Source organism: Gopherus flavomarginatus, chromosome 5 (assembly GCF_025201925.1).
Source record: "Gopherus flavomarginatus isolate rGopFla2 chromosome 5, rGopFla2.mat.asm, whole genome shotgun sequence".
Lineage (NCBI taxonomy): Eukaryota > Metazoa > Chordata > Testudines > Testudinidae > Gopherus > Gopherus flavomarginatus.
This window is the reverse complement of record NC_066621.1, coordinates 39,460,812-39,485,610: the sequence shown is the minus strand read 5'-3', so window position 1 is coordinate 39,485,610 and position 24,799 is coordinate 39,460,812. Positions and strand designations below refer to the sequence as shown.

General features: G+C 45.8%; 1 protein-coding gene across 2 annotated transcripts in view; it reads right to left on the bottom strand.

The window, feature by feature from the left end:
• Window positions 1–236: 236 nt before the first annotated feature.
• The window catches only part of DAGLA (diacylglycerol lipase alpha), a 90,831-nt gene continuing 66,268 nt past the window's right edge, over window positions 237–24,799 (bottom strand). For both annotated transcript variants that reach the window (XM_050956097.1, XM_050956098.1), the window contains exons 13-20: window positions 20,594–20,674; window positions 17,486–17,628; window positions 16,008–16,076; window positions 14,792–14,864; window positions 11,220–11,416; window positions 10,720–10,849; window positions 9,326–9,507; window positions 237–6,184 (exon numbers count right to left, since the gene is read on the bottom strand). In XM_050956097.1, coding sequence (XP_050812054.1) covers window positions 5,257–6,184; window positions 9,326–9,507; window positions 10,720–10,849; window positions 11,220–11,416; window positions 14,792–14,864; window positions 16,008–16,076; window positions 17,486–17,628; window positions 20,594–20,674 — 1,803 coding nt within the window. In that variant the 3' untranslated portion in view covers window positions 237–5,256. The remainder of the gene's footprint in view (window positions 6,185–9,325; window positions 9,508–10,719; window positions 10,850–11,219; window positions 11,417–14,791; window positions 14,865–16,007; window positions 16,077–17,485; window positions 17,629–20,593; window positions 20,675–24,799) is intronic.

Here is a 24,799-nt window from a genome sequence, read left to right as displayed (position 1 = left end):
GTGGTTGGATGGGGCAGGGGTCCCGGGGGGGCATTCAGGAATGAGTGGAGGGGTTGGGTGGGGGTTCTGGGGGCAGTCAGGGGACAGGGAGCAGGGTGTGTGTGGATGGGGCATGGGTCCTGGGGGGGAGCCATCAGGGAACGGGGGGGCAGGAGTAGGAGGAGGCTCTCAGGGGGGGATGGGGGCGGGGGCCAGGCCCATGCCTGGCTGTCTGGGGAGGCACAGCCTCCCCTAACTGGCCTGCCATACAATTTCCAAAAGCTGATTTGGCCCTCAGGCCAAAAAGTTTGCCCACCCCTGCTCTAGACCATTTTTGCAATTTTAGAGCTCTGGAAAGTCTATCGTGTTTTGTATTAACTACCACTACTTCTGAATAAAATTAAAAGGAAAAACTACTAGAGTTGCAAATTTACACCAAAATCATACATCAGAAGGTGGAGTATGCACCTAGGGCTCCAAGCTGCAAAGTCCTGACCATTTCCTATGAAGTGCTGAGCACCTTCAACTCCCATAGAAGCCACCAAGCACTGAGGGAGCTCAACATCTTTCCAGATGAGAACAGGTGGACAGCAGTCCGGAAGCCAAGGCAATGGTGAGCTGGGTGGATGGAGTCAGGATGGAGAAGGTGGGATAGAGCACTGGAACTGGTGCCAAACAGGACATGGACTGGGGCACCATCTTCTTGACAAAGAGTAACCTCACTATCTGGGGCACCAAGAAAAGAGAGGAGAGGGCTCCTGACTGAGTGAAAGGGGTAGAGGCAGACATTAGCTTAGGAGAGAAGCGAGGAAAGCGGTAGCAACAGGAGATGGTCCCAAACTGGAAGTACAGATCTAAGGAAGGGTAGTGAAGAGATCATCAGCTCTCTGCAGCAGGGACTATCTTTTTGTTCTGTGTCTGTGCTGCACCTAGTACAAGAGGGTCCGGGTCTCTGACTAGGGCACTACCACAACACAAACAAGAAAATAATTTATGAAAGGACCTCCACACATTAAAACCTGACGTAAAACTGCTCCAAAGGCCAGATCCAAGTCCACTGAAGTCAATGGGAATCTCTCCATTAACTTAAATAGGCTTTGGATCAAGCTCCTAAAGCCCAGAGGGCAGTTCAGAAATATGCCAGTGTTTGAAAAAGCACAAGAGAAATATCGATCACCCAAGCACATACAGCCCTTCACGGATTCTTACTGCTTTCAGAGACAGGATTAGAGCCCATCTCTCTTTGATCTAGGAGGTGTGGGAGTTAAACTGGTGCTGTTACAATGGTTTAAAGCCTCACATGTTGTCCCTGAATGTTCCCAGGTTTCAGGGTTACAGTCCATCACAGTCTGCTATGGGCTTTGAAGATAAAACATGCTATGCAAGTACAGTCTCATTATTATTCACAAAGTGCCTAATTGGGGAGGTTTCTTTGTTGGACTCTTTGGCAAAGCTGCATTGGTGTATTAGGTTTTACTTTATACATTTTAATTTTTAAGGTGCACAAAACTAGCCTCTCAGCTCCAGCATTTTGGGTGCCTTCTGCTCTGACCCTTCACTGGAATGGCACTCCAGTACCAATCACCCACTGATTAGGATGGAAGGCAAGAGTGGGCCTCAAGAACTGACACAAACGATTAAACAGCTTAGCTGCTCTCTAACGTGTCAGGTACATCCAGTACTGCCTCAGTGATGTCCCATTGGCATTTCAATGGGCCATCCAAACATTAAAGGCACAAGGTGGCTGCACAGGAGCTGGAGGATAAGATCCAGCAGTCAAGCAGCGAAGGAACCTTAAGTGCTAGGTATGGTTGTCTCAGAAAACGTATCAGAGCAGAGGAAAGGCAGAGAAGGTGGAGAGCAGCATGGGGTATTTATGACAGATTAGTGATGGGTTCAGTGTTAAACAAAAACACATCAAATATGTTCTTTTGGCTGCAATGGGAGGCTGAGTTTTGCAAATGCTGTCTATAATGCATAAGACAATGGGGAGGAGTTACGCTTCAGTCACTTCAAGGGGAAAATTTAACGTGTGTTTGGGCAGCGCTGGTGCAGACAGCATGGGTTTACTCTGTGCAAAGAGTCCTGATTCCCCAGGAGGGGACAATGAAAAATGACTACAAGAGGGGAAACCATGAGATACTGGAGTTAGAAACTTTGCTAATTGAACCCTCACACACCTCGACTCCCCTCTTCTTTGGTTGGCGGCAGCCCTGGGACATGGGAGGCTGCATATTTCCAAATCCTGTGCAGAAGCCCCACAGCCACAGAGCATGTAAACTGGGGAGCAAGAATGCACCCTGCTGGCCTGATTCCTCTACAGCTGGTCAGGGAGAGAGCTTCTGAATTCCCTGTAACCCAATGGCTTTGAACAAGTAGACAGTGTTAAAACATACAACTGCAACAAAAGGATGTCCAGGTCAGATGTGACATCTTAGTGCAATAGTGTGACCCATTAGCTATAATCTGGTCACTAGTAAAATCACTTAAATGCTAACAAAAGCTTCACTACCAGGGAAGCTATCAGATCCCATAATTTCTGTGACTCTGACCCCCTAATCTCCCAAAATCGAGAATCAGCTTCACCTAGCCTCAGCAGATTCTCTGAGGCATCTCCTAACACAATAGCTATGTACCTAACTACTAGAGGTTGGGATGATTCCTTCATTAATGTTTGTAAAGTGCTTTGAAGATATAAAGCGCTAGATAAGTGCTAAGTGTTGTTATTACCACCCGACCTCAGCCTACTGGGCAAGGCAGGAACATGCGCCCTTTCCCCAAGGCTAGCAGACGGCTTGAGGCAGGGTGGCACCCTGTCCACACTGCAGCACCCTCAGCAGACTGCTGCAGGTGGTGAGCCTAGCCTGCTAGTCCAACTCCCTAAATTCTGCAGACTCCCCTTGTTATTCTAAACTGTAGTGCTCATTGTAATGCTTTCCTGAAAATCACCTTTTAATTCCCTAACCATGCGTTCTGCCCTGCACTTCCAATGGAAGATGGTATTAATAGTTGTTCTTGTACAGGTGCCAGAACCATTCATGTTGTCAGCACAATGCTGGTTAACTGTTGCTGCAAAGCCAGCAAGGGGAACACACCACACTGCTCTTTTTGGTAGGGTCTATTTAAAAAAAAAAAAAAAAAAGAGGAACTTTGTTGCTCAGCAACTAATAATCTAAAAAAAAAAAAGATATTTAGAATCTGGAGGACATTCTTCCCTCTGATTGCCAGAGTCTTAAGAAAGGTCACATTTGGAATCTAAACTACTGGGACAGTTAAAAGATTTTGTTTTAGTATTTATAAATGGAAACATCTGCACTCCCAAAGACTAAGCACTTCATGGTGGGGATTGGGGAATCTACCCTACAAGATACTGTCACACTGGACACATAGGAGCCAATTCAACATTGCCATGCTGAGTGGGGGTAAAAACGTTCCTGTTCTTACTTGGTGCCATTTTACACTATTTTTTGTTTGGTGTTTGTACAGCAGCTCTCACAAACAACCAACAACAAAGCTGTACCGTGATGGTGGATTGGACCCATCGATTCCCGTTGTGTAATGGGGCTAACCTATCAGAAGCATGGAATTCTCACTGTACTGGGAATTGCACAGCCAAGGGCTCCGGTAAGATGGGGCATTTTACTGCTGACTCAAACAGGAGATTCTTTTCCGGTGAAGGAGGGCAGAGCTGCAGACACGGATTGGTTCTGCTGAGTTCTGATACGAAGTCTTTTTCCAGTTAGAGCACTCTTGCAGGTCACAGTATGTTTAACTGCCTAAGCAGTTAGTCTCCCTCCTGCTTCCATCATCGGAAAATCCCTTCCATTCATTTGATAGAGCCAGCAGGCTACCCTGGGCACTGGAATTGAGAGCAACAGGAGGGGTTGCTCAGTCACAATTTTGTTGACAATATATTGGGGCTTTTTAACCAGTTGTCGTGCAGCAGGGTGAAGGGGATGAACCCCTGGTGGGTGGGAAGGCATACAGCTTCCCCTTGGGCTTGGATCAAAGGGCCTCCACTTTGAAACAAGGATTTGCAATAACAGCACCTCCTGCCCCCTCCACTCTCCCCTCAGCCCCCAAACTGAGGGAACGGCAAGGGAAGGGGAGAGAGAACATTCTTCTTGCTCCAGGAAGGCTTTCCAATTTGCGTAATGAATACCTTCTGAAAAGCTTAGCAGCTCTGTAAACATACATGAGATTTCAACACTTGGTAAAGGTTCATCTTTTCCCTGAACTCCGATGGCAGAGACCAGCATTGGTCTGCAGGGAAGGTGGACTGACGACCAGGAACAGGCCCAAGGAGCCTCCCAGGCTCCACAGGCACCTGGCAGATAATGCTGGGCACTGGCAAGCCTTTTAAATACCAAAAGCTAGTTTAAACCAATCTATCCATGCGGTATTGAGATGAAAATCCTATCAGTCTGTGGTGGGAATGTCTCCAGTTCTGAGTGGTCCAGGGAGCTGTGAAGTGATGAAGGCGAAATCCAAGAGACCTTCTCCACCCTTCTTGTGGAGGACAGATGCAGCAGTGGCCTTCGGCTCTCTAGTACACAGATTTCCTTTCTTCTCAGAAGAAGCCTGGTAGTCAATTAACCCAGAGGTAATTGGTGGAGCGAAAACACACAGTGCCAGCCTGATTCTCGCTGCGCCTGGTCAGGGAGAGGGTGACTGCATTCCCCAGGAATACAGCTCCAATGGCTTTAAAACGGGAGAGAGTGTCTTATAAAAACAAACACCATGAAAGGGTGACGAATTGGTGCTTGGGTCAGACATGACGTGTTAGTGCAATTGGGCCCAAAGTCGCAATCTGCTCACTATTGACACCATTTAGATGACAACAGGGAGGTAATCTGACCCTTACTTCTGTTATTCCAGTCCTCTAACCTCAGGGAATCCACCCCCTGACTCCAGCAGACTCCCTCAAGCAGGAAATCTGAGACCTGTGCCTCAGCAGATGCCCCAAGGCAGGGAATCTGCCCCCTGATTTAATCCAGTAAGCTGAGGTAGGGAAACCAAACATCTAACTCCATTGATGAGACCCTCTTAGTGTAACAGGCTTTGAGAGGCAGTACATCTTCTCCCAAACTTAAGCATATGATCCAGCATACGGAATCCATCCCCCTGATGTCACTATGCCACCAGCATGGCACCCCAGAAGGAACATTCTCAGGCATCTCCTCCACTTCCAAACTGCCCAATGACCAGCTCCTCCAAGTGTTATCCCAGCATTCAGCTCATAGGATTGGCTCTTGGAGCCTAACATCCGCTCCTGCACTAGAGGGCTGAGATCATGAGGTCCTCTTGCTTGGCAGGGCTGGTCACATGACCAGCTGGAGTGGAAGTCCGGATTTTGTCAGTGACCAGGCATTCCTGGCTGCTCATGCCTGTGGGAGTGATGTCCATAAGCTCCCCAGACGAACTCAGAGGGAAGGAGGGTGAGACCGAGATGCCAGAAGAGGGATCTGCTGAGCCAGCAAACAACCTAGGGGGTTTGGGGACTAGGTTGGGCTCATACTGTGCTCTCAGCAGGATCTCCTGATCACTGACTGACTTGGGCATCTCAGCAAAGTCACTGGAGCTGTCAGATACCATCATACAGTAGAGGTCCTGGAAGGAGCTGCTTTTGCTGTCCAAGTTAAAAAGGCTGTCTATAAATTCGGCAAACTCCAGCACTTGTGGACTGGGCACATCAGTGAGCCGCCCATTCTGGAGCGTCAGTTCCTCCCGAGGGGCGAAGGAAACGTGGTCCCCTTCGCTACCAGCCCCTTCCTCACTGTCACGTCGCTGGGGGGTAGTGCCACCACTGTTGTGCAAGGCCTCCGGGGGCTGAGTCTCCTGGGAGTGTTTGGAGAGGCTGTCGGCAGCAAGCAGCTCTGTCCGTGAGCTGAGGGAGGGGTTTTCCTCAGGGATAACGGGGTCTATATAAAAGCAGTGCGTCTCATCCTTCTCCATGACAACGTGGAGGCTGGGTGAACCACGGATGCTCCGAAAGCCAGAGGAGCGCCTCGACTCAAAGCTGTAGATGGACTCATTGTCAGACAGACTTTCCATGGTAGCGAGAGGAGCACGACGGTCCTGCAGGTCCACAGACAAGCGCTCCTTGGTATCCAGAAGCAGTAGTTCCACGGGGTCCCTCTGCACAGGAGAAAAGAGCTTGGTCTCATAAAACCCCTCCAAACTGATTTCAGAATGGGACTTGCTCCTGCAAAGAGACAACAGAAACATGAAGCAGCTGCATGACTCTGAAACCTGACTGATACCAGCTCATTCCTGTGTAAATGAGGGAGTCCCAGACACCATCTCTCAGCACCGACATAGCTCTGCTTACTGAGTGCACATCAGATATCACCTCTGGGCCCAGCACTTTCACATACACCTTGGCAGTCAGCATCTCAATCTCCACCTCCTACCTTCCAACACTGTCAGTTAAAGCTTCACCTGCCACAAATTTAACCAATCAACCTGTAGCTAGTTCCCTGAGTAGCCTCTCCCCTGGATGGAAATGATGGAAAGTGAAGCAGCAGCAGGCTCCAATCGGGGACTGCCCTATCTCTGACCCTCCCTTTCACAGCACAAGGCTTGAGAGAGTAACCTCCTCTCCCCTTCACCCACCTCCAGAACAAGAACAGCCTCACATTATTCCACTCTAGAGTCTGCTCTGGCTAGAACATGGAAGTCTCTCTCCTCTGGGTAGTCAACAGCCTCTTCCTCCTCTCTGCTTGCTCCTACCTCCCTCTTTTTGGCCTCATTGTAGCCTTCACTAATCACAGAATCAAGGACTGGAAAGGACCTTGAGAGCTCTTCTAGTCCAGTCCCCTGCCCTCATAGCAGGACTGCTCCCTCCTCTGGCTGCTCTACTGTCATGGTTCTGCCCCTGCCTACCCTCTCACTCTGTCTCAGGTGATGGCTCCTGCTCAGGGCCTAGAATCCCTCTGTTTCCAGTCTATTCCTACTTTCTCATCTCATCTTTTTCTTTAACTTCAGATACTACTCAGTTTTATCCCGGGGTGCATACTTCAACAGCCTTAATGACTCCATCATGTTCGGCCTCCCTACATGGAAGCCAGATAAGTGCACGGCTTCCTCTCAGCTTCCTTTATCTGAAATCTCAGAAACAGAAGTCTTTTTCTGGGGTAGAAGTGGCCCCTTCAAGCACAGCTCCATCTCTTCACTCCCATTTGCTCCAAGCGTCTATAGTCTTTCTCCTCCATCGCTCATGTCTGCAAACTGGCTATCTCCAATGCAACCATGTTTATAAATCACTCACTTCACATTTTCTGCAATCTTCATCCAAGTCCTTTCCTCTCTCACTTTGACTACTGTAACTCTCATTCTGTGGCCTCCCCAGTCCCAGTTCTGCCAATCCCAGCATGTGCATATGCCCCAAACCCTCGCACAGGTACAAATGAGTGCAACCACACTCATTTCCTTTCCCCTACAAAATTCCACTGGCTCCCCATCTCGTTCTGACTGAAAATTACCTTCCTTGTTTTTATAACTCCCAATGGTCTGGCTCCAGCCAGCCTCACGGTCACTGCCTACTCCCTTCCCAACTCTCTCTGCCCCGGCCTGCTTCCTGTCCATCACTAATCTGGCCTCCCTCACTATGATAGCCTTCTCTTCTGCAGCTCCTGACAGCCTTCCTGGATTCATCTGCCTTACAGTCTCTCCATTTCACATCTCAGCTGGGAACATACTTTCCCCCCCCTTGCCCATGCCTCTGTACTTCTCTCTTCCCCTGAAATTTTCTGTAATAACTTTATTTACACTGTAAATCATTTTGGGATACACTTTACATAAGGAACTATACAAAATATAGCATTCTGCTCACCATGACAGTCTCAGATAGTATCTATTACCATTGATACCATCTATTACTACCAGTACAATCATATTTATAGGGTACTGGAAAAGAGAAATCTACCCTGCAGGGATGCAAGCTTCGCTCCAGCACCAAATCCCAGTCTTGTCCCAAGGGAAACCCCTTCTTTGCCCCGGAGTAAGAAGGAAAGTTGCCATGTCCTTTCACCACTGGGTTTCACTTTGCTGTATCAATGGACTTTTGGCATGATATGATCTTCTTTATTTCTTAGGTAAAAATCCCACTTGAGAAGCTACTGAATCTATACTTCACACATGGGCCAGTCACAATTTTCAAAGGGTACTTGTGATTCTGGCAGCACAAGTGCCAGCTCACGCCAAGGCCTTAGGTCTCAGCTGAACACTGACAAATATATAGCTGGAAACCAATCTGGCTCACCTGTGTGTTGGTATTGTTAACATAGGTATTAGAGTATGCAAATGTGCTTAGACTTTATGAAATGTTTGTAAACTAATGCTTGCATTAATCTCACTTATAATATTTGTATCCCATGTTATAAGTTAATATTTAAGTGTTTGCTCTATAACTGTAAAAGTGTTTGCTCTGTAACTGCAAATCATCAGACAGGAGAGAGGCATTCACAAAAGTGAAATACTACTTTGCCTTCGGAGATGTTAGTTCTGGCCCAACAAAAGAAGGCCCATCAACACCAGACAAACCATTGTGGAACATCAGAGGACAAAAGACTTTGTTAGTTGCTTCCACTCACCCACCCCCGACCCTGCTCATGAAGAGAAGATAATTCCTCCCAACAGCTGAACTTGCACCTCAAAGCAGAAGTGGAAAAGGAATAAAAGGCCCTAACAAGGAGAAACAGTATCTTTTATGCAAAAGATCCTCAGTGCCTGGTCTGGGTTAGCCCTAAAGGACATACAGAGCTTGCTTATTATAGAAGCTATTATTACCTTTTGAAACTTAACACTGGAACTCATTTGTGTGTGTGTGTATGTGTTTAGCTACTTTAAACTTTGTAAATAACTCTATTTCCTTTTCTTAGTTAATACATCTTTAAATAGTTTATTATAGGACTGGCTGCAAGTGTTGTCTTTGGTGTGAGATCTAAGATGCAATTGACTTGGGGTAAGTGACTGGTCCTTTGGGATTGGGAATAACCTGAATATTACTATGATCTTTGGTTGGAGGAACCATCTATCAAAGGTAACCTGACCTTGGTGCCAAGATAGATCAGAGTTCACAAGGGGACTGTCTGTGACTCCATGTTAAGGCTGATGTAGTGCTTGAGGAGTTCACACTTGATAATAGCTTGGTGAAATCTAAGTACAGAACTCACAACCAATTTGGGGTTTGTGCCCTGCTCCTTAACAGTCCATAAGGGGGTTGGTCTCATGCTCTTGAGCCACTGCAGGACAGCTTGGCAGTGACCAGGGATCCTGTGGGAGGCAACAACCCCTCCACAGGCCTTGGGTAAAGTTTTCAAGGAAATTAAAGGCATATCCTTACTTGACGCTGCTGTTCCTTCTGTCCACTGTTATGGCTCCAATCCCGATCTGTAATGAGGGTCCGCTGGGCAGGGGCTGATTCTGGAAGATCAATTCCGGGTTGAGATCCACTTCTGTTGGACTCACCATCACTTTGGCTGCAGAAAGCAAGGCAGTTTTGCCCTTGTTGTAATTCTCCAAGACCTAGTCAAAATAAGATCAGCTTTGCTCAGTGACCGTTTCTGTTCTGACCGTTGAACATCCCCCAGACAAGCCAACTTATCCCCGATTTGCTTCTTATCATCAGGCTTTGCAAGCCTAGAGGGATCTCAAAGGCAAGGATCATACCTAGGATCACACATGCTGATATTATACAAATATTGACACTAAAGCCACACTGTCAGTATGTACTGCTGGAACCCAGCAGGGGGAAAGCAACTAGGGACCCTGCCTGTGGTAGCCCCATGATTAGCAGGGCCTAGGAAACCTGGGTAAAGCTATGTGCCACTGCCTCATGACTAGGAACTGTATTTGTATCATTCTGCAGCCCTTACCCATGTGTGGTGGAAGGCACTCAGATAAGCAGTCCCATCGAGGGTTGTAAAATCAGGCCCAATGACTTAAGACATGTCCTACTGTGTGACATGTAGATGCCTAATATTGCCTCTGTAGCACAACAGAAAGATTCTACAAAGGCTCTAGCATGTTGGGAGGTGCTGGACAACTCAGGGACCTCTACACGCGTCACTGCTGCCCCACTGAGGAAGTTGTGGCTTATTAGATTAACTTTGAATACATGAGCAGTCCTTTGGCAGAGAGAGGAAGGGTGTGGGATAGGCAGGTTCTGAAGGAAGGAACCAAGGAGCAGACAAGACTAAGGAGACAGCTGAGGCTGGGGTTCACACTGTGCTGTTTTGGAAATGCAGCACAGTCAAGTGGATAGGCACTTAACGGGGACTCAGAAGACCCAAGTCCTATTTCCAGCTCTGCAATGAATGAGCTGTGTGACCCTGGGCCAGACTTGCCCACTTTGTGCTTCAGTTTCCCTTCCCACTCTTTGACCACCTTGTCCATTTAGACTGTAAGTTCTCTAGAGCAGGGCCTAGCTCTTACTATGTGTATGCAGAATGCCTAGTACAGTGGGCACCAATCTTGGTTGGAGCCTCTCAGTGTTACTGGAATACACTACTCTGTATAAGAGTTAATAAAACCTGGTGCCAGCACATGACTTTTTGACTCTTCAACAAGGGCATAGCGTTGGTTTGGAGCAGCTGAGTGGGGACTCTACCAGCTTACGCCCTCGTTCAACCTCCCCATCTCCTGCCACTCCCTGGGTTTGAGACTCAGAAGCTATATTGCTGTGCTGAGTCTCCCCCTATCCCTCCCGATATCAGAGACTCAGACACTCAGCATTACCTTGTTGAGCCCCTCCATGACCACATAAGGGAGGTGTTCATGCAGCATTGCAGGGGAGATGATGACTTCATTAAATGCTTTATTGTCGCCCCAAATTGCAAAGTAAGTGGGATCCTCCTGTTCACAGCAACTGGAATAAAGTCAGGGATCAAAAGAAAGGGAGAGATGGAGACATGGGAGAGCATGTGAGTCAGAGAGGGAGAAGGAGGGAGAATGTGAGGAGACAGTGGGGGCCAGAGACAGAGAACAAGAGGATGGGAGGGGAGCAGTAAAAGAGAAGAGATGTTGAGTTACATATACTACTGCCACTTCTCCCAATCCTGATGCAAGATCTCCGCTCCTTCTATCTCCTCTCCAGGACAGACACAACCATCACAGGATGGTGCTAAATAACTCCCACTTATAGATAAAGCAAGCTTGGGTCCCTTTCCAAAACTGAAGTGTGCCTCCCCGCCCCAGGCACTGGCTTGCAGCATGGCTGCAGCTCCAGCTGTACTTACCAGCACTGCTCGGCAGGGTGATTATGCACCACATGGATGATGCGGCCAGGTGGATAGAGTGGCGTACTGGCAGACAGGGCAATAGTTAGGTCACTGGGGTAAGTCCAGAGACGGCTACTGGTCACTGAATTCCCTTCAGTCTCTTCTGGGAGCTCTGACTTGGGTATACACTTTGTGGCACCCACGATGATTCGCCACTGTCCAAGAAGAGAGAAAGGAGGAGAATGAGGTGATGCAACGGATCGTGATGTCAAAATACAGAAAGGGACAGTGTGGAGATGAGAAAAAAGAATAGGATAAAAAGCCAGGGGAGAAGGGGGAGCACAGTGTCATATTCCTAGGGTCACTTCACATTAGACTGTTGCTGGGTTTGGTTAAACAGGATACAAAGTGTCCCAAAACAACAAAATCAGGCGTGCGCCCTTATTTGCTTAATCAGAAAACAAAGGAAAGTTAAAAGGTCTCCTTTGCTGAAGGTTTCCTAAGAGGAGCCAGAGACATGGCGTGAAAGTGTTATCAGCCTACATTGGAGGGCCAGGTATGGTGAATCTTTTACAAAGAGATATTTTATCATACCTATTTATTAGGCATTTGAGTTAAGTAGACATTAGCAACAAAAGAAAGAAGAAAAAGTTCTAAAGAATCTGCATGAAAACCACCTCCCCTCTCAGTTTCGCTTCCCTGGTCCTTGTGAAATCATAATCTCAACAGTTTTATATACCCACAGAACACTGAAAGACAAGCAGCATAGACAACAGCTGAATTTCTAATGTGAAAAACAAGCAGAGAACAAACAACCCAAACAAACAGAAAAAACCTTTCAAGCATGTCACACTAAACAACCACACAAAAAGACAAGGAGTCCTTTTTCCCCATTTATAGGTCAGCTTTAAAATCCTTGATATTAAAACAGCTACTAGTGTTAATAAGGCTCTTGTTATCCCTTAGATCGGGGTGCCCAACCTATGGCCCACTGGAGCATTTCCTAAGGCCCACAGCCTGTTTCAACATAATATACTAACGGTCAATTCATTAGCATTTGTTCACATCATTTTCTTTTACACAAATGTGTAAATAGACAATACTGTACCTAGAAACATGCTATCTAAATACATATGAAAAAAGCTGAACTTAAAATATAAATCAATATGGGTGAATTTAAATCTTATTAAAACAGGTTGAATCTGTTTGGCCCACACAAGGTTGTGCTTAGGTTTATGTGGTGTGACAGACCCAGGTTAGTGGGGTACAGGAGTCTGGTAGAGGGCAAATATACTGGTCACTGGATGAGTAGTTTTCTGTTCCCTGAGTGACCAGAGCAGGGGCTGCACTGGAGTAATCAGGAACCTGCTAGAACCAATTAAGGCAGACAGGCTGATTAGAACACCTGCAGCCAATCAAGGCAGGCTAATCAGGGCACCTGGGTTTAAAAAGGAGCTCACTTCAGTTTGTGGGGGGCATGTGAGGAGCTGGGAGCAAGAGGCACAAGGAGCTGAGAGTGAGAGGGTGTGCTGCTGGAGGACTAAGGAGTACAAGCGTTGTCAGACACACCAGGTATCAGAGGGGTAGCCGTGTTAGTCTGGATCTGTAAAAGCAGCAAAGAGTCTTGTGGCACCTTATAGACTAACAGACGTTTTGGAGCATGAGCTTTCGTGGGTGAATACCCACTTCGTCAGATGCATGTAGTGGAAATCTTCAGGGGCAGGTATATATATGCAGGCAAGCTAGAGATAATGAGGTAGTTCAATCAGGGAGGATGAGGCCCTGTTCTAGCAGTTGAGGTGTGAAAACCAAGGGAGGATAAACTGGTTCTGTAGTTGGCAAGCCATTCGCAGTCTTTGTTTAATCCTGAGCTGATGGTGTCAAATTTGCAGATGAACTGAAGCTCAGCAGTTTCTCTTTGAAGTCTGGTCCTGAAGTTTTTTTGCTGCAGGATGGCCACCTTAAGGTCTGCTATAGTGTGGCCAGGGAGGTTGAAGTGTTCTCCTACAGGTTTTTGTATATTGCCATTCCTAATATCTGATTTGTGTCCGTTTATCCTTTTCCGTAGCGACTGTCCAGTTTGGCCGATGTACATAGCTGAGGGGCATTGCTGGCATATGATGGCGTATATTACATCAGTGGACGTGCAGGTGAATGAACCGGTGATTGTGTGGCTGATCTGGTTAGGTCCTGTGATGGTGTCGCTGGTGTAGATATGTGGGCAGAGTTGGCATCGAGGTTTGTTGCATGGATTGGTTCCTGAGCTAGAGTTACTATGGTGCGGTGTGCAGTTACTGGTGAGAATATGTCCACATATCTACACCAGCGACACCATCACAGGACCTAACCAGATCAGCCACACAATCACCGGTTCATTCACCTGCACGTCCACTGATGTAATATACGCCATCATATGCCAGCAATGCCCCTCAGCTATGTACATCGGCCAAACTGGACAGTCGCTACGGAAAAGGATAAACGGACACAAATCAGATATTAGGAATGGCAATATACAAAAACCTGTAGGAGAACACTTCAACCTCCCTGGCCACACTATAGCAGACCTTAAGGTGGCCATCCTGCAGCAAAAAAACTTCAGGACCAGACTTCAAAGAGAAACTGCTGAGCTTCAGTTCATCTGCAAATTTGGCACCATCAGCTCAGGATTAAACAAAGACTGTGAATGGCTTGCCAATTACAGAACCAGTTTCTCCTCCCTTGGTTTTCACACCTCAACTGCTAGAACAGGGCCTCATCCTCCCTGATTGAACTATCTCATTATCTCTAGCTTGCCTGCATATATATACCTGCCCCTGGAGATTTCCACTGCATGCATCTGACGAAGTGGGTATTCACCCACGAAAGCTCATGCTCCAAAACGTCTGTTAGTCTATAAGGTGCCACAGGACTCTGGTCAGACACAAGGAGGAAGGTCCTGTGGTGAGAATAAAGAAGGTGTTTGGAGGACGCCATGGGGAAGGAGCCCAGGGAGTTGTAGCTGTCATACAGCTGTTACAGGAGGCACTATAAGCAGCTGCAATCCACAGGGCCCTGGGCTGGAACCCGGAGCAGAGGGTGGGCCTGGGTTCCCCCCAAACCGCCCAACTCCTGATCAGATACAGGAGGAGTTGACCCAGACTGTGAGTTCCACCAGAGGGGAAGATCACTAAGGTGAGCAAATCTGCCAATAAGTGCAGGACCCACCAAGGTAGAGGAGGAACTTTGTCACAGTGGTAATAAGGCTGGACACCACTGCCTTAGAATGCTGGCATTTCCCAGTCTGCTGGAAATGAATCTTTACGACATAGTATACATATAAATCCTCCATCTCCAAAGGGTTAACATAATCTACTTAACCCAAAACTACACAACGAAATAGACACCATGGAGCCATGGGTATAAAACTCCACACCCACTCCATTACTTAGTCCATTACTGGCTATTGCTCGCTAAAGGCCAGGAAGAGCTAGAACTGGAGTGTGAGATCCTAAACAGATTCAGCTCAGGACAACACCTATTTGTTCGGTCTGGTGTTTCCATGCAAATAAATGTCAAGGCTTTTCATTCCAGGTGGATTTGAATCTTCTTACCTTTGGTTTGTTACTTCTCTGGAGAACATCAAGGAGCTGCCGGCGAAATCCCTCTAGCTGTGAAAGACCAATCCTGGAAGAGAGAGAAAGAGAGAAAGGGTGTTAGCTACAACTGCACAGGTGACTCCCAAGAAGTAAGCACCACAACAGAGGTACCAAGGAGAGGTGGGACTGACAGAAGAGTGAGATACCACAATACAAGAGATGGTACAAAGATTTGGGAGATGCCACGATACAGATGACCCAAGAAACATCACAGAGATGTGAGATTACACAATATAGGTAACGATGTGTAAGAAGCCACAGATAAATTGATAAGATAGTATATGGGTATCAGATGTGACAATACAGATAACCAAGGAGATGGATACTGAGGTGTGAGATGGCATGAGGCAGGTAGACAGTACCTGGTGTGATGTCACAACACAAGGAACCAGGAAAATGGTTCAGAGATATGAGAGACTACAAAACAGGTAAGCCAAGGATATGGTACAGCAGTATAAGACACAACCATATAGATCATCAGGGAGACAATGGACAAATGAGAGATGTCATCATATAGATTGCCAATAATAATAATACTCAGTACTGCAGGGCACTTTTCCTCCAGAGATCTTAAAGCACTTTACAGAAGTGGGTCTATCATTATCCGAATTTCAAAGATGTGGGGAGACACACCATGAATTGATGGTAGAGCTGGGAATAGAACCCACGTCAACTGGTCCAAAGCCTCAGCCATTAGGCCACATATCTCCAATGTGATGATAAAAAGGTGCGAGATGTACAACTCTAGGTAACCAGGGAGAGGGTACATTGCTCTGAGATGACAGAGCACATGGAACCAGGGAGACAGTACACAGGTGCAGGATGACACAATACAGATACCATGTAGATGGCACAGATATATCAGATGTAACAATGAACATAATTGTGAAGTCAGGATATTCACCTTTTTACTCATACAGGCAACTGAGAGAGGGGAGGGATATGCCAAAACACAGGTGTGTGATACACCAATAAAGGTGTCCAGGTAAAAGATACAGCAATACAGGTAACTAGGAAAAGAGGGACAAGTAAGAAGCACATGAGGACAGGTAAATGAGGAAATTGGAGATAGATATGATCTGGGGGGAGGGAGGTTCAGACTGGAAACAGGTGCCTTTGGTATAAAACAAGTGGATACTGAAGTGAGGAATTCAGAGCTTTTTCAACTTGCCTGGGGACTAGATCTTTGCCAAGCACGACAGCAGTCACAAACTCTTTTGAGTACTCCATGGCATCCTCACTGGAAGAGAAATAGGATTCAAAAAGAACAAGAAGGATTTCACTGGCAGAGACTGGCACTCCATGGCCAAATTGCTCTTGGCCTCTGAAGGGTCTGATTTCCAAGAGGCTGGATTTGGGGGATTGTGGTGTTGTGCAGGCCACAATTTCTGTTCCTCACAGCATCTGGGGTTTCTACCTTGCTCCACAGGTGCTAGGCTTGAAATCCACTTCCTGTGCCCCAGGCGCTATTAGCCCTTGCATACACTTGGGAAAGGAAGTACTCAAATATTATGCCTCAAATTGAATCTCCCATAGTCTTCGGATGGCCAAGACACTTGAGAGAGATAGGAAGGACAGAACATCCCATGACCACTGAGACTGACACTACATGGTGCTTATGGGATTAAGAACATCACTTTCTGCACCACCCCATCCCCGCTGGCCCAAGGTAAGTGAGCCAAGGCTCCCAGATCGCTGTTCATTATGCAGATTTACATCTTCATTAGCCTCTCTCCAAATCATGGCCTCAGTAGCTAGAGGTCAACACTACTGACAGAAGTCAAATGACAGAGTCTACAGACGTCACAGCAAACCATGTTAGAGTGCAATGAAGATTAGAAACATGGTAAGTGGAGGCATCCCCTAGAACTATGGGATAGTCTGAGGTTTAACAGCACACTCTAGTCATGGTTGTGTCTACAACAGCCTAATGGATTTCTGCCAGGGGAAATCTGAATAGATAAGCTACAGAGTTCCCTCAGTGACTATCCTGAGGAGTAATCCCTTGGACAGTCACTGCAGAGGACATTCTGTCCAACAGATACTGTGGAGACTCCTATCATGGTAACTGTCTTGAAGGATAATGCCCAGAGTGATTACCATAATGGGAAACCTCCCCGGGTGCCACAGAGACACAGGACTATCATCATGGATGACTCTCTGCAGCTGCTGTAAATATCCCCTGCAATGACAGTTGTGACTGCTCAAGGGACCCCACCCCTCTCTACGTCGGTCAAGATGGGTGATTTTTTTTTTTAAACTACTATGAGTCACCTGCTGTATATCTATCTGCAATGGACAGAGGAGCACAGTGCCTTGAATCACATAATATGCAATGAAGGATGTGGGAAGGGAAACACTTGTGCCATGTGACTTCACAGATTTAGTGGGTGTCTGGGGCAGCTGTCCACCTGGCATCAAAACCAAGACAGACAGAACCAGGCCGGTTGGACACAACCAACAGCAACATCAGTTTCTATAGTAAATCACCCCCTATGGCTGTAAGTTCTTTAGGGCAGCGATTGTCTCTTGCTATTTTTCAGTACAAGACCAAGTACAATGAGGCCTTGGGGTGCTATCATAGTACAAATAACACACACTAATGATCAGCTGCAACCCCCCAGTCAGGTCTCATCTTCCAATACATACCTCAGCAGCCCCCCTGGGGGAGAATAGGCATAGCACTTCAGCGATGGGTACTGCGGACGCAACAGGAAGGACAGAATGGCAGCTGTGCCTGCCCCTAGGGAATGGCCCACCACAATCAGCCCATAGTGTTTTGTTCCTCTGCCCTGCAAAACAAAGACCAGCTGAGATACTGGAAGAATTTGGGAACCTTTCTACAATGCTCCCTCAGCTCAGCAAAAGCTGACTCTCCCATGCACTAGTGCTCCAGACCGTCCCTCCTTCCACTAATGGAAATTAATTATGGCCTGGTAGGACGACACTTTCTGGAGTGGTCGTGGAATTCAGATTCCATGCCGCCTCAGTCTAGGATACAGAATGACAGTTCCACCAAGCAAATCCCATCCCTGCCCCGGAAGGACCCTTCTTCTGAAGTGAAAGTGGAATTCCCTCAGTCCTAGGAGTCACATCAATAATTTAGTGGGGGCTCAACTATGCCTCATCTGACGGATGGGAGCAGGATACTTTTGTTACTACCTGTGAATCTGTCTCCTAATACCAGGGAACCCATGAGCCTGGAGACATAATGCGGGTAACCACATCCACTACCATTCATGGAGGCAACTTGAATAATTTTCAGGACAAGGGGACTAGTTCCAGAAACCTTTTCAGAGGGAAAACTTAGAGATATGTGCGACGAGAATAACCACAGATGCATATCTAACACACTGGGGTGCTCCCAATGGGCTGCACACTTGCCAAGGAAAATGGTCTACTCTGGAAAGGAGGATGAATATAAATTTGCTGGAATTGAGGGTGATCAGGAAGGCCATGGAATGTCTAGTTCCCCTCTTGACCTCATCTAGGTTCGGAGTGACAATTATGCAATAGTAGCTTACTTAAATAGCCAGGAGGAATTTCAATCTCTCCTCCAAGAATAGAGACTCTACGCATTTTACACTGGTGGAAGCTGCTGGTTTTGGCCACCTAAGTACAAAGCAAACACAACATTCAGGCCAAACAGCTGAGTCAACAGACTGTGCTCATGGAGAATGGGAAATGAATAGACAACCTCCATCCGTTCATCTTCAGGAATGAAGAATTCCACAGATCAATTTGTTTGCCTTGTTGGACTTTTCTTGTTGCAGTCACTGGGAGAGGAAGGAATGGAAAAATCGATGCATTCTCAGTTCAGCAGTCTGGTCCCCTAATGTGGGCGTTTTTTTCCTTTCCCACTCCTTGCTCACGTAGCCAGAGTACTCCTGAAGACACCAAGATCTGGCCCCACAGTCCTTAGTCTTCCTGGCTCCTAGAAATGTTGGTTTGTTCCCTCGAATTCTATCTCCCACTAAAGGTCCAATCAGATGCCAAAAACTGAGAAATTCAAACTAGTGCTTGGAACTTGGATGGCTGCATCTTCTGGAGTTTAGATATTCTCAATAGCTGGCAGACTTACTCTTGTAATAAAAAAAAATCCCCTTCTGAGCTTTACTATTGCATTTGGTATAAATTCAGAAGTTGGAAGCTCTAGGCATGGTCTGAATCATAAAGCTTACTAATAAAAAGCTATGTTGGCTTTATCAAAGCTCTGAATCTCAGTTCTCTGCATGACCAACAGCAACACTAGGGACCCCTAGGCTATAAGGAAGATCTACCATCACATTCTCAGAACTCCACGTTTATCAATTCAGGGTTCAAACTTTTCTCCAATTAAGATGGAAAAATCAAATCTGGTACTAGGACACAAAATGGAACTATTAGAAGCAATATCTACAATACTGCTGGCTTTTTTATCAGTTTAAAGTAGCATTCTTAAATGGCCAACGCATCTACTAGGAGGGTAAGTGAAACAAATGCTTTGTCCATCAAAGAACCATTTCTTTAGCTTCTTTCTGGTAAAGTTGTCCTTCAGACAGCACTTGACTATTTCACAAAGTTGCTTCCCCAGAGCATGTTAATGGAGACATCTCCTTATCTTCCCCAGGGCCAGATCCTACCGAGCGACACCAAATTACATCTGCTGAAGATTGGACCTATCATATTTAAAACAATCTTACCAAAAGGAAGTCAAATTAAATTGCCTTGAGGTGAGATGGATGATCAAGTATTATTTAGACAGGAAAAAAAACAAGATTTGTTTGTACAATGTGCAGGAGAGAATTGAGGTATCAGAGCTCCTAACACCACTATATTCTTTCAAGTCCGGCCAGCAATTATTGAGGTCTATGGAACAGTAGGAAAATTTCCCTCTCAAGAGTAAGAGCTCACTTAAGAAGGCCAATTTCCACTTTCTGGGGTGAAAGAAATAGAGCATCATATTAAGAAATCACCAGAGTAGTGACCTGCGCATCCCTCCATCCATTTACCACACATTACAAGGTGGACATCTCATTGGGGTATTTGGCTATCAAGTCCTGCAGTCTGCCATCCTTCCTTGATCCCTCTTTTCCTTCTTCCTTTCCTTTTTGGTTTCTAGATTGCTTGCTAAATCCCAATAGTCCGTCTTCAGATCAAGGCCTTCTTTGGACATGAGAACATGGCAATATTCTCATAGCAGGGAATCTGACAGTCCAGAGAAACCCTCCCTTAGCTAAAAGTTAACCATTCTGTTAGTGTGGTATAATTTACACTCACTTTGGAGGACAGCATTCTGGAGTTGTGGTATGGTCTTCTTCATGGTACAGGAAGATCAGCTCATGCAAAAAGTATATATCTGAGCTGTCCAGATGAATGCTATTGGGCATTGCTTCCCAGCAGCCTCTCTCTAAACTAATGGATTCCATGGGCAAGAGATTTTAGTCTTATTGATATGTTTCTCTGCTCAGTGTCACTATAGGATGACTTCCTGTTTTTAGCCTTGCCTCAAGAATTAGTTCTGGAGCTACGCAGGACTGGTGTGGAGAACCCGTCAAAACAGGGAGCATGGAGGAAACAAGGACACTGGAGTAACAGGTAACAAGTTGGCACTCTGATGGCTAGGATCAACAGGAATCAGAAGAAAGCTTTGAGTGCCTGGGACCAATTCTACTACAGCTGTTTCAGGGAAGTGTGGATGGAGGGACAATACTAGTGGCACAGGAGAATCCTATCTCCTAAACACTCTGCATGGGGCACAAGAAAGCCAGGACTCACCAAGTCACGTCCAAAGGCTTGAGAAAGCACCATTTCCTGCTCCAATTTCTTCTTGATGTACTCAGCAGACAACACCATTCCCTGAGGGCAGACACCAAGGAGCATAGACCAAAATGTGATCATTAGCATATCAGCACAGTCTCAACACACAGAGGCCAGCAAATTACCAAAAGGAGTTAGTGAGCTTTCCAGCTAAGGCTCTGGACTGCACCCAAGCGGTGATGGGGGAAAGTACTGACTCATCCTTTCATTTCATTTGGAGAGGAATTAACTGGGGTATCAGCAGGTATGTGTCTAGTTAGCAGGGTTGTGGACTGCTATACAGTAGCAGAAGTAGTAAATATTTATATTATGGTAGCACCAGTAGCGTGGCTGGGGGGGAGCGGGGCAGTGGCCGCTCCACACTGAGCATAAGTGGAGCCTTGTCAATTTCTTGGAGCCTTTTTTTTTTTTTCTTCCCACCCAGAGGGAACAGGGGGAGCGATCAAAAAAAGGAAAAAAGAAAAGGCACCACCTGCTGTGGCGCTTTTACTCACCCAGCAGCACTCCGAGTCTTCGGCAGCATTTCGGCGGCGGGTCCTTCAGTGCCACCAAAGACACCCAGAGCAAGTGAAGAGGCCGCCGCCAAAGGCCCGGAGCACGCCAGGTGAGTAAAAGCGCAGCATTGGGTGGCCTCTTTATTTTTTTATTGCTCCCCCTGTTCCCTCCACCTGGCTACTCCACTGGGTAGCACCCAGAAGCTCCAGTCAGGACTAGGGCCCGCTGTCATTCTGAAGTATGAACCCAACATATCTTTGAAAGTTTTCTGACACTTGGAACAGTAGGCCATCTATCTTTGGTATTTAAGTCACACAAGAAGTCTCTGGCAGACCAGCAAATTGAACCCGGATCTTCTGAGTGCTAGCACCTTAACCATGTTCCTCTCTAATTTCAATCTGTCAATAAAAATATTAACTATTCTAACAAGTTAACAGGAAAAAACGAGAGCATCAAGGTTCTTGGTATGCTTACTAGCAACAGAGAGTGAGAAAATTGTCTAGAAGCTGAGATGGGAAGAGGAATGGGGCCACTGATGAATGGATACTGAAGACATCGGAGTGGGTTTGCAGTTGTAAACTATTTGGGGGACTTTAGTTCGGTAGAATCTAGGAAATTCTGGAAGGTGGCTGGGGAGTGACAACACAGTTCTATAGAAAGCTGGCCAGCTCATCTTATTTGTCTGCCTTCAGTCTACACAGTGCTGAATTCAGTACATGGCTATTTCTCATTCTATCCATAGTAAATATTGAGGCTGCTGATCCATACTGCAACAGATGATTAGTCTCTAGTGATCAGGTAACACTGACGTATGACTGCGATGGGGTATACAAACCCCACACTGCGATGGAAGGGATTAAAGGAGTATCCTGGGCCCAGCGAGCCCCACCATTCCAACTCAAGAACATGGAGACACAGGTTAAAAAGGGAGCAACCCATCTCAGAAGGGAGAGGCTGGGAAGGAGTGCAGACCTATCCAGAAGGATCCTGCCAAAAGGAACTGAAGATGCCTCCCAGAGGAGACAAGACCATATGCAGAGCCCAGCCGGGGCCAGCAGGTTTTGGTTTCCTTCTTTTTTCTTCTTATCTGAGACTAGAAGCAGTGGTAGGAAGTGACCCAGGGAAGGTAGCTTAGAGGGCCCCCACCTCAGACGCCAAATGCTGCTAACCTTCCTAGGGCCCTGAGTTGGAGCCCGGTGGAGTGGGCAGGCCCAGGCTCCCCTACCACTGCCCTCGTAATCAGCAGACACTTACCACTAGATTCCTCTGCCCCCAGAGGACCCTCTTACAATAAATCACCTGACTAAATCCGCCTAAAGGTGAAGAATACGATAGGAAACAAGGGACCGGACGGACTGAAATAACTAAAACATCTCTAAAGTAAAAAATAAACACTGTCAAGTTTTGTCCATTAAGACATAAGGGATCCATGCGCATCGCAAAAATGGGTTGCAACTTGGATTTCTTCAAATTTTTCAAGGCCAAATGTGTCACTGAACGGAATGAAACTGGTATTGAAGGGGAAGAGCAGAACACTTATGAATCTGTGAACCTACAAATAAGACATCTGTGATGCTAATATCATCATCAAAAAGTAGCTATCAGGATCATTCAAGTCTCTGTTCCAGGTCTTCTGACAGCTCTTCAACTTCAACCTCATTCAAGAACAGTCCCTGTTCATCTTTAACGTCAATGGGAATGTCTGAAAATCAGGTCACTTATTTAGATAACTAACATGGATATTAGGCTCCTATTTTTGAAAATCCTGACCTGAATCCATGATGATATGCTACTACTGGGTTGAATTAGTCAGACTTATAGATATATTCTTGATACTGATAGTCTAATGCACACAGTCATTTTAATGTTATGGAACCATAGTCATAGATTCATCATTGTCGTTAGAGCGGCATTTAGTTTTCCTGTTAAACTTGAATAGCACTCTGTAAGGTATGAAGAAATAAAAAATGGGACCTAATTTAAAAACTGACACATCACTGGTAGAGGGCAGAAGGAAGAATTTGGGGAGTTACAAGAAAATACTTTGTACTGTTCTGTAGTTCTAAAAAATTTTCCCGCCCCTGCTCTAGCTCAAAACCCCTTCACATTTTCCACATAGGTAAATCTCGCTGAAAATCCATACGTAGGCTTCACTGGAAGAAGGCAGGCTGTAATTAATTGTTATTAGGAACTGTTGTATCTAGCTGATATAGTTAAAAGAGCATGAGATTTGTCATGGCCATAACTTTTAAGGCTTTTTGTTACAGTCATGGTCCCTGTCACCCAGACTAGCTCGCTACTTTCTTCTTTAGCAATTTGGCTCGAGATATGTTCATTGCACTGGACCATGAAAGAATAACCTGAATTTTAAGTAGACACGATGGGTGATGTAGTATCTTTTATTTGACCAACTTCTGTCAGTGAGAGAGACAAACTTTCGCGCCACAAAAGAAGTTGGTCTAATAAAAGGTATTACCTCACCATCTTGTCTTTCTAATATCCTGGGACCAACATGACTACAACTAGATTGAGTTTTAAGGGCATTTTGCTCAATATAATATACCCTATGACTTTTTTGAAATTACTTTTCCCATAGATTTGTGATTTTACACTACTTTTTCAATGATAACCAGCCAACCTTGAATACAGATATAGTCAAGGCCCCAGCAATAGCTCAGGTCATTCTTAATTAATGTAACTATGACAACAGATGTGACTGAACCACTCCTTTCCTACTGTAGTTGTAATGAATCGGTGGAAAGGTCAGCACAAACCTGTCAAGAGTTTCCAATTGTAGATCACACGATAAACCGTGCATGAAACAGAACAGTGAACTGGCTCAGCAAATGGAGGTGGGTTATTCCTGTTACTTGTGTGTGTGTGAAAAAGTAATCAACACAAGAAAACAAAACAACTTATGGTGAGTCTCAACACTGCCATATACTTTTATCCAAGATACATGTGAGTATAAGTGAAGCACTTCATTTATTTTCACTTTAACTTTAGATTTTTATACAATATATTAAAGATGTATCAAGAGACATACAAAATATTATCCTTTTTAGTCTTTCTTGGGAGCCAATAGCATTTAATTATCTAGTCATTCATATTAATAACAGTCAGGACCGCCAACAGAAATTCTGAGCCCCAGGCCAGGGCCTTCCCTAAGGGGGTGGGGCCTGGGGCAGAAGTGACAGATCTGTTACTTCCAGGACTGCCTGTGCTGGCCAATCACACCGGCTTACAGGGCCCAGAGCGGTCTCACATGCTTAGGAGCCCTGCGGCCCATCTGTGTGATTAAAAATGGCCCGAGGCTCAGACACCACCACCTGGGCCCCTGGGCAATTGCCGCCTTTGCTCCCCCATCCCCCCCCCAAAAGACCTGATAACAGTATTTTAAAATATAGTTGTATTTGTCTTTGCTATTTATTAATAGGTGATAGCTAAGATATGAAAAATATAGTCAAAACTATTTTATAATTATAATTTGATTTTATAAAATAAAAAACAAACTAAACTTCTTTTACTTATATCTGAAGTTGCAAAGCCATTAATCAAAGAACAGCAAAGAAAATTTTAATAAAAAGACCAAACAAATACAAAAGAAAGTAGCAAATGCTCTGATAAAATATGTAATAAAATCAGACATATTTATACAAATATTCTAAA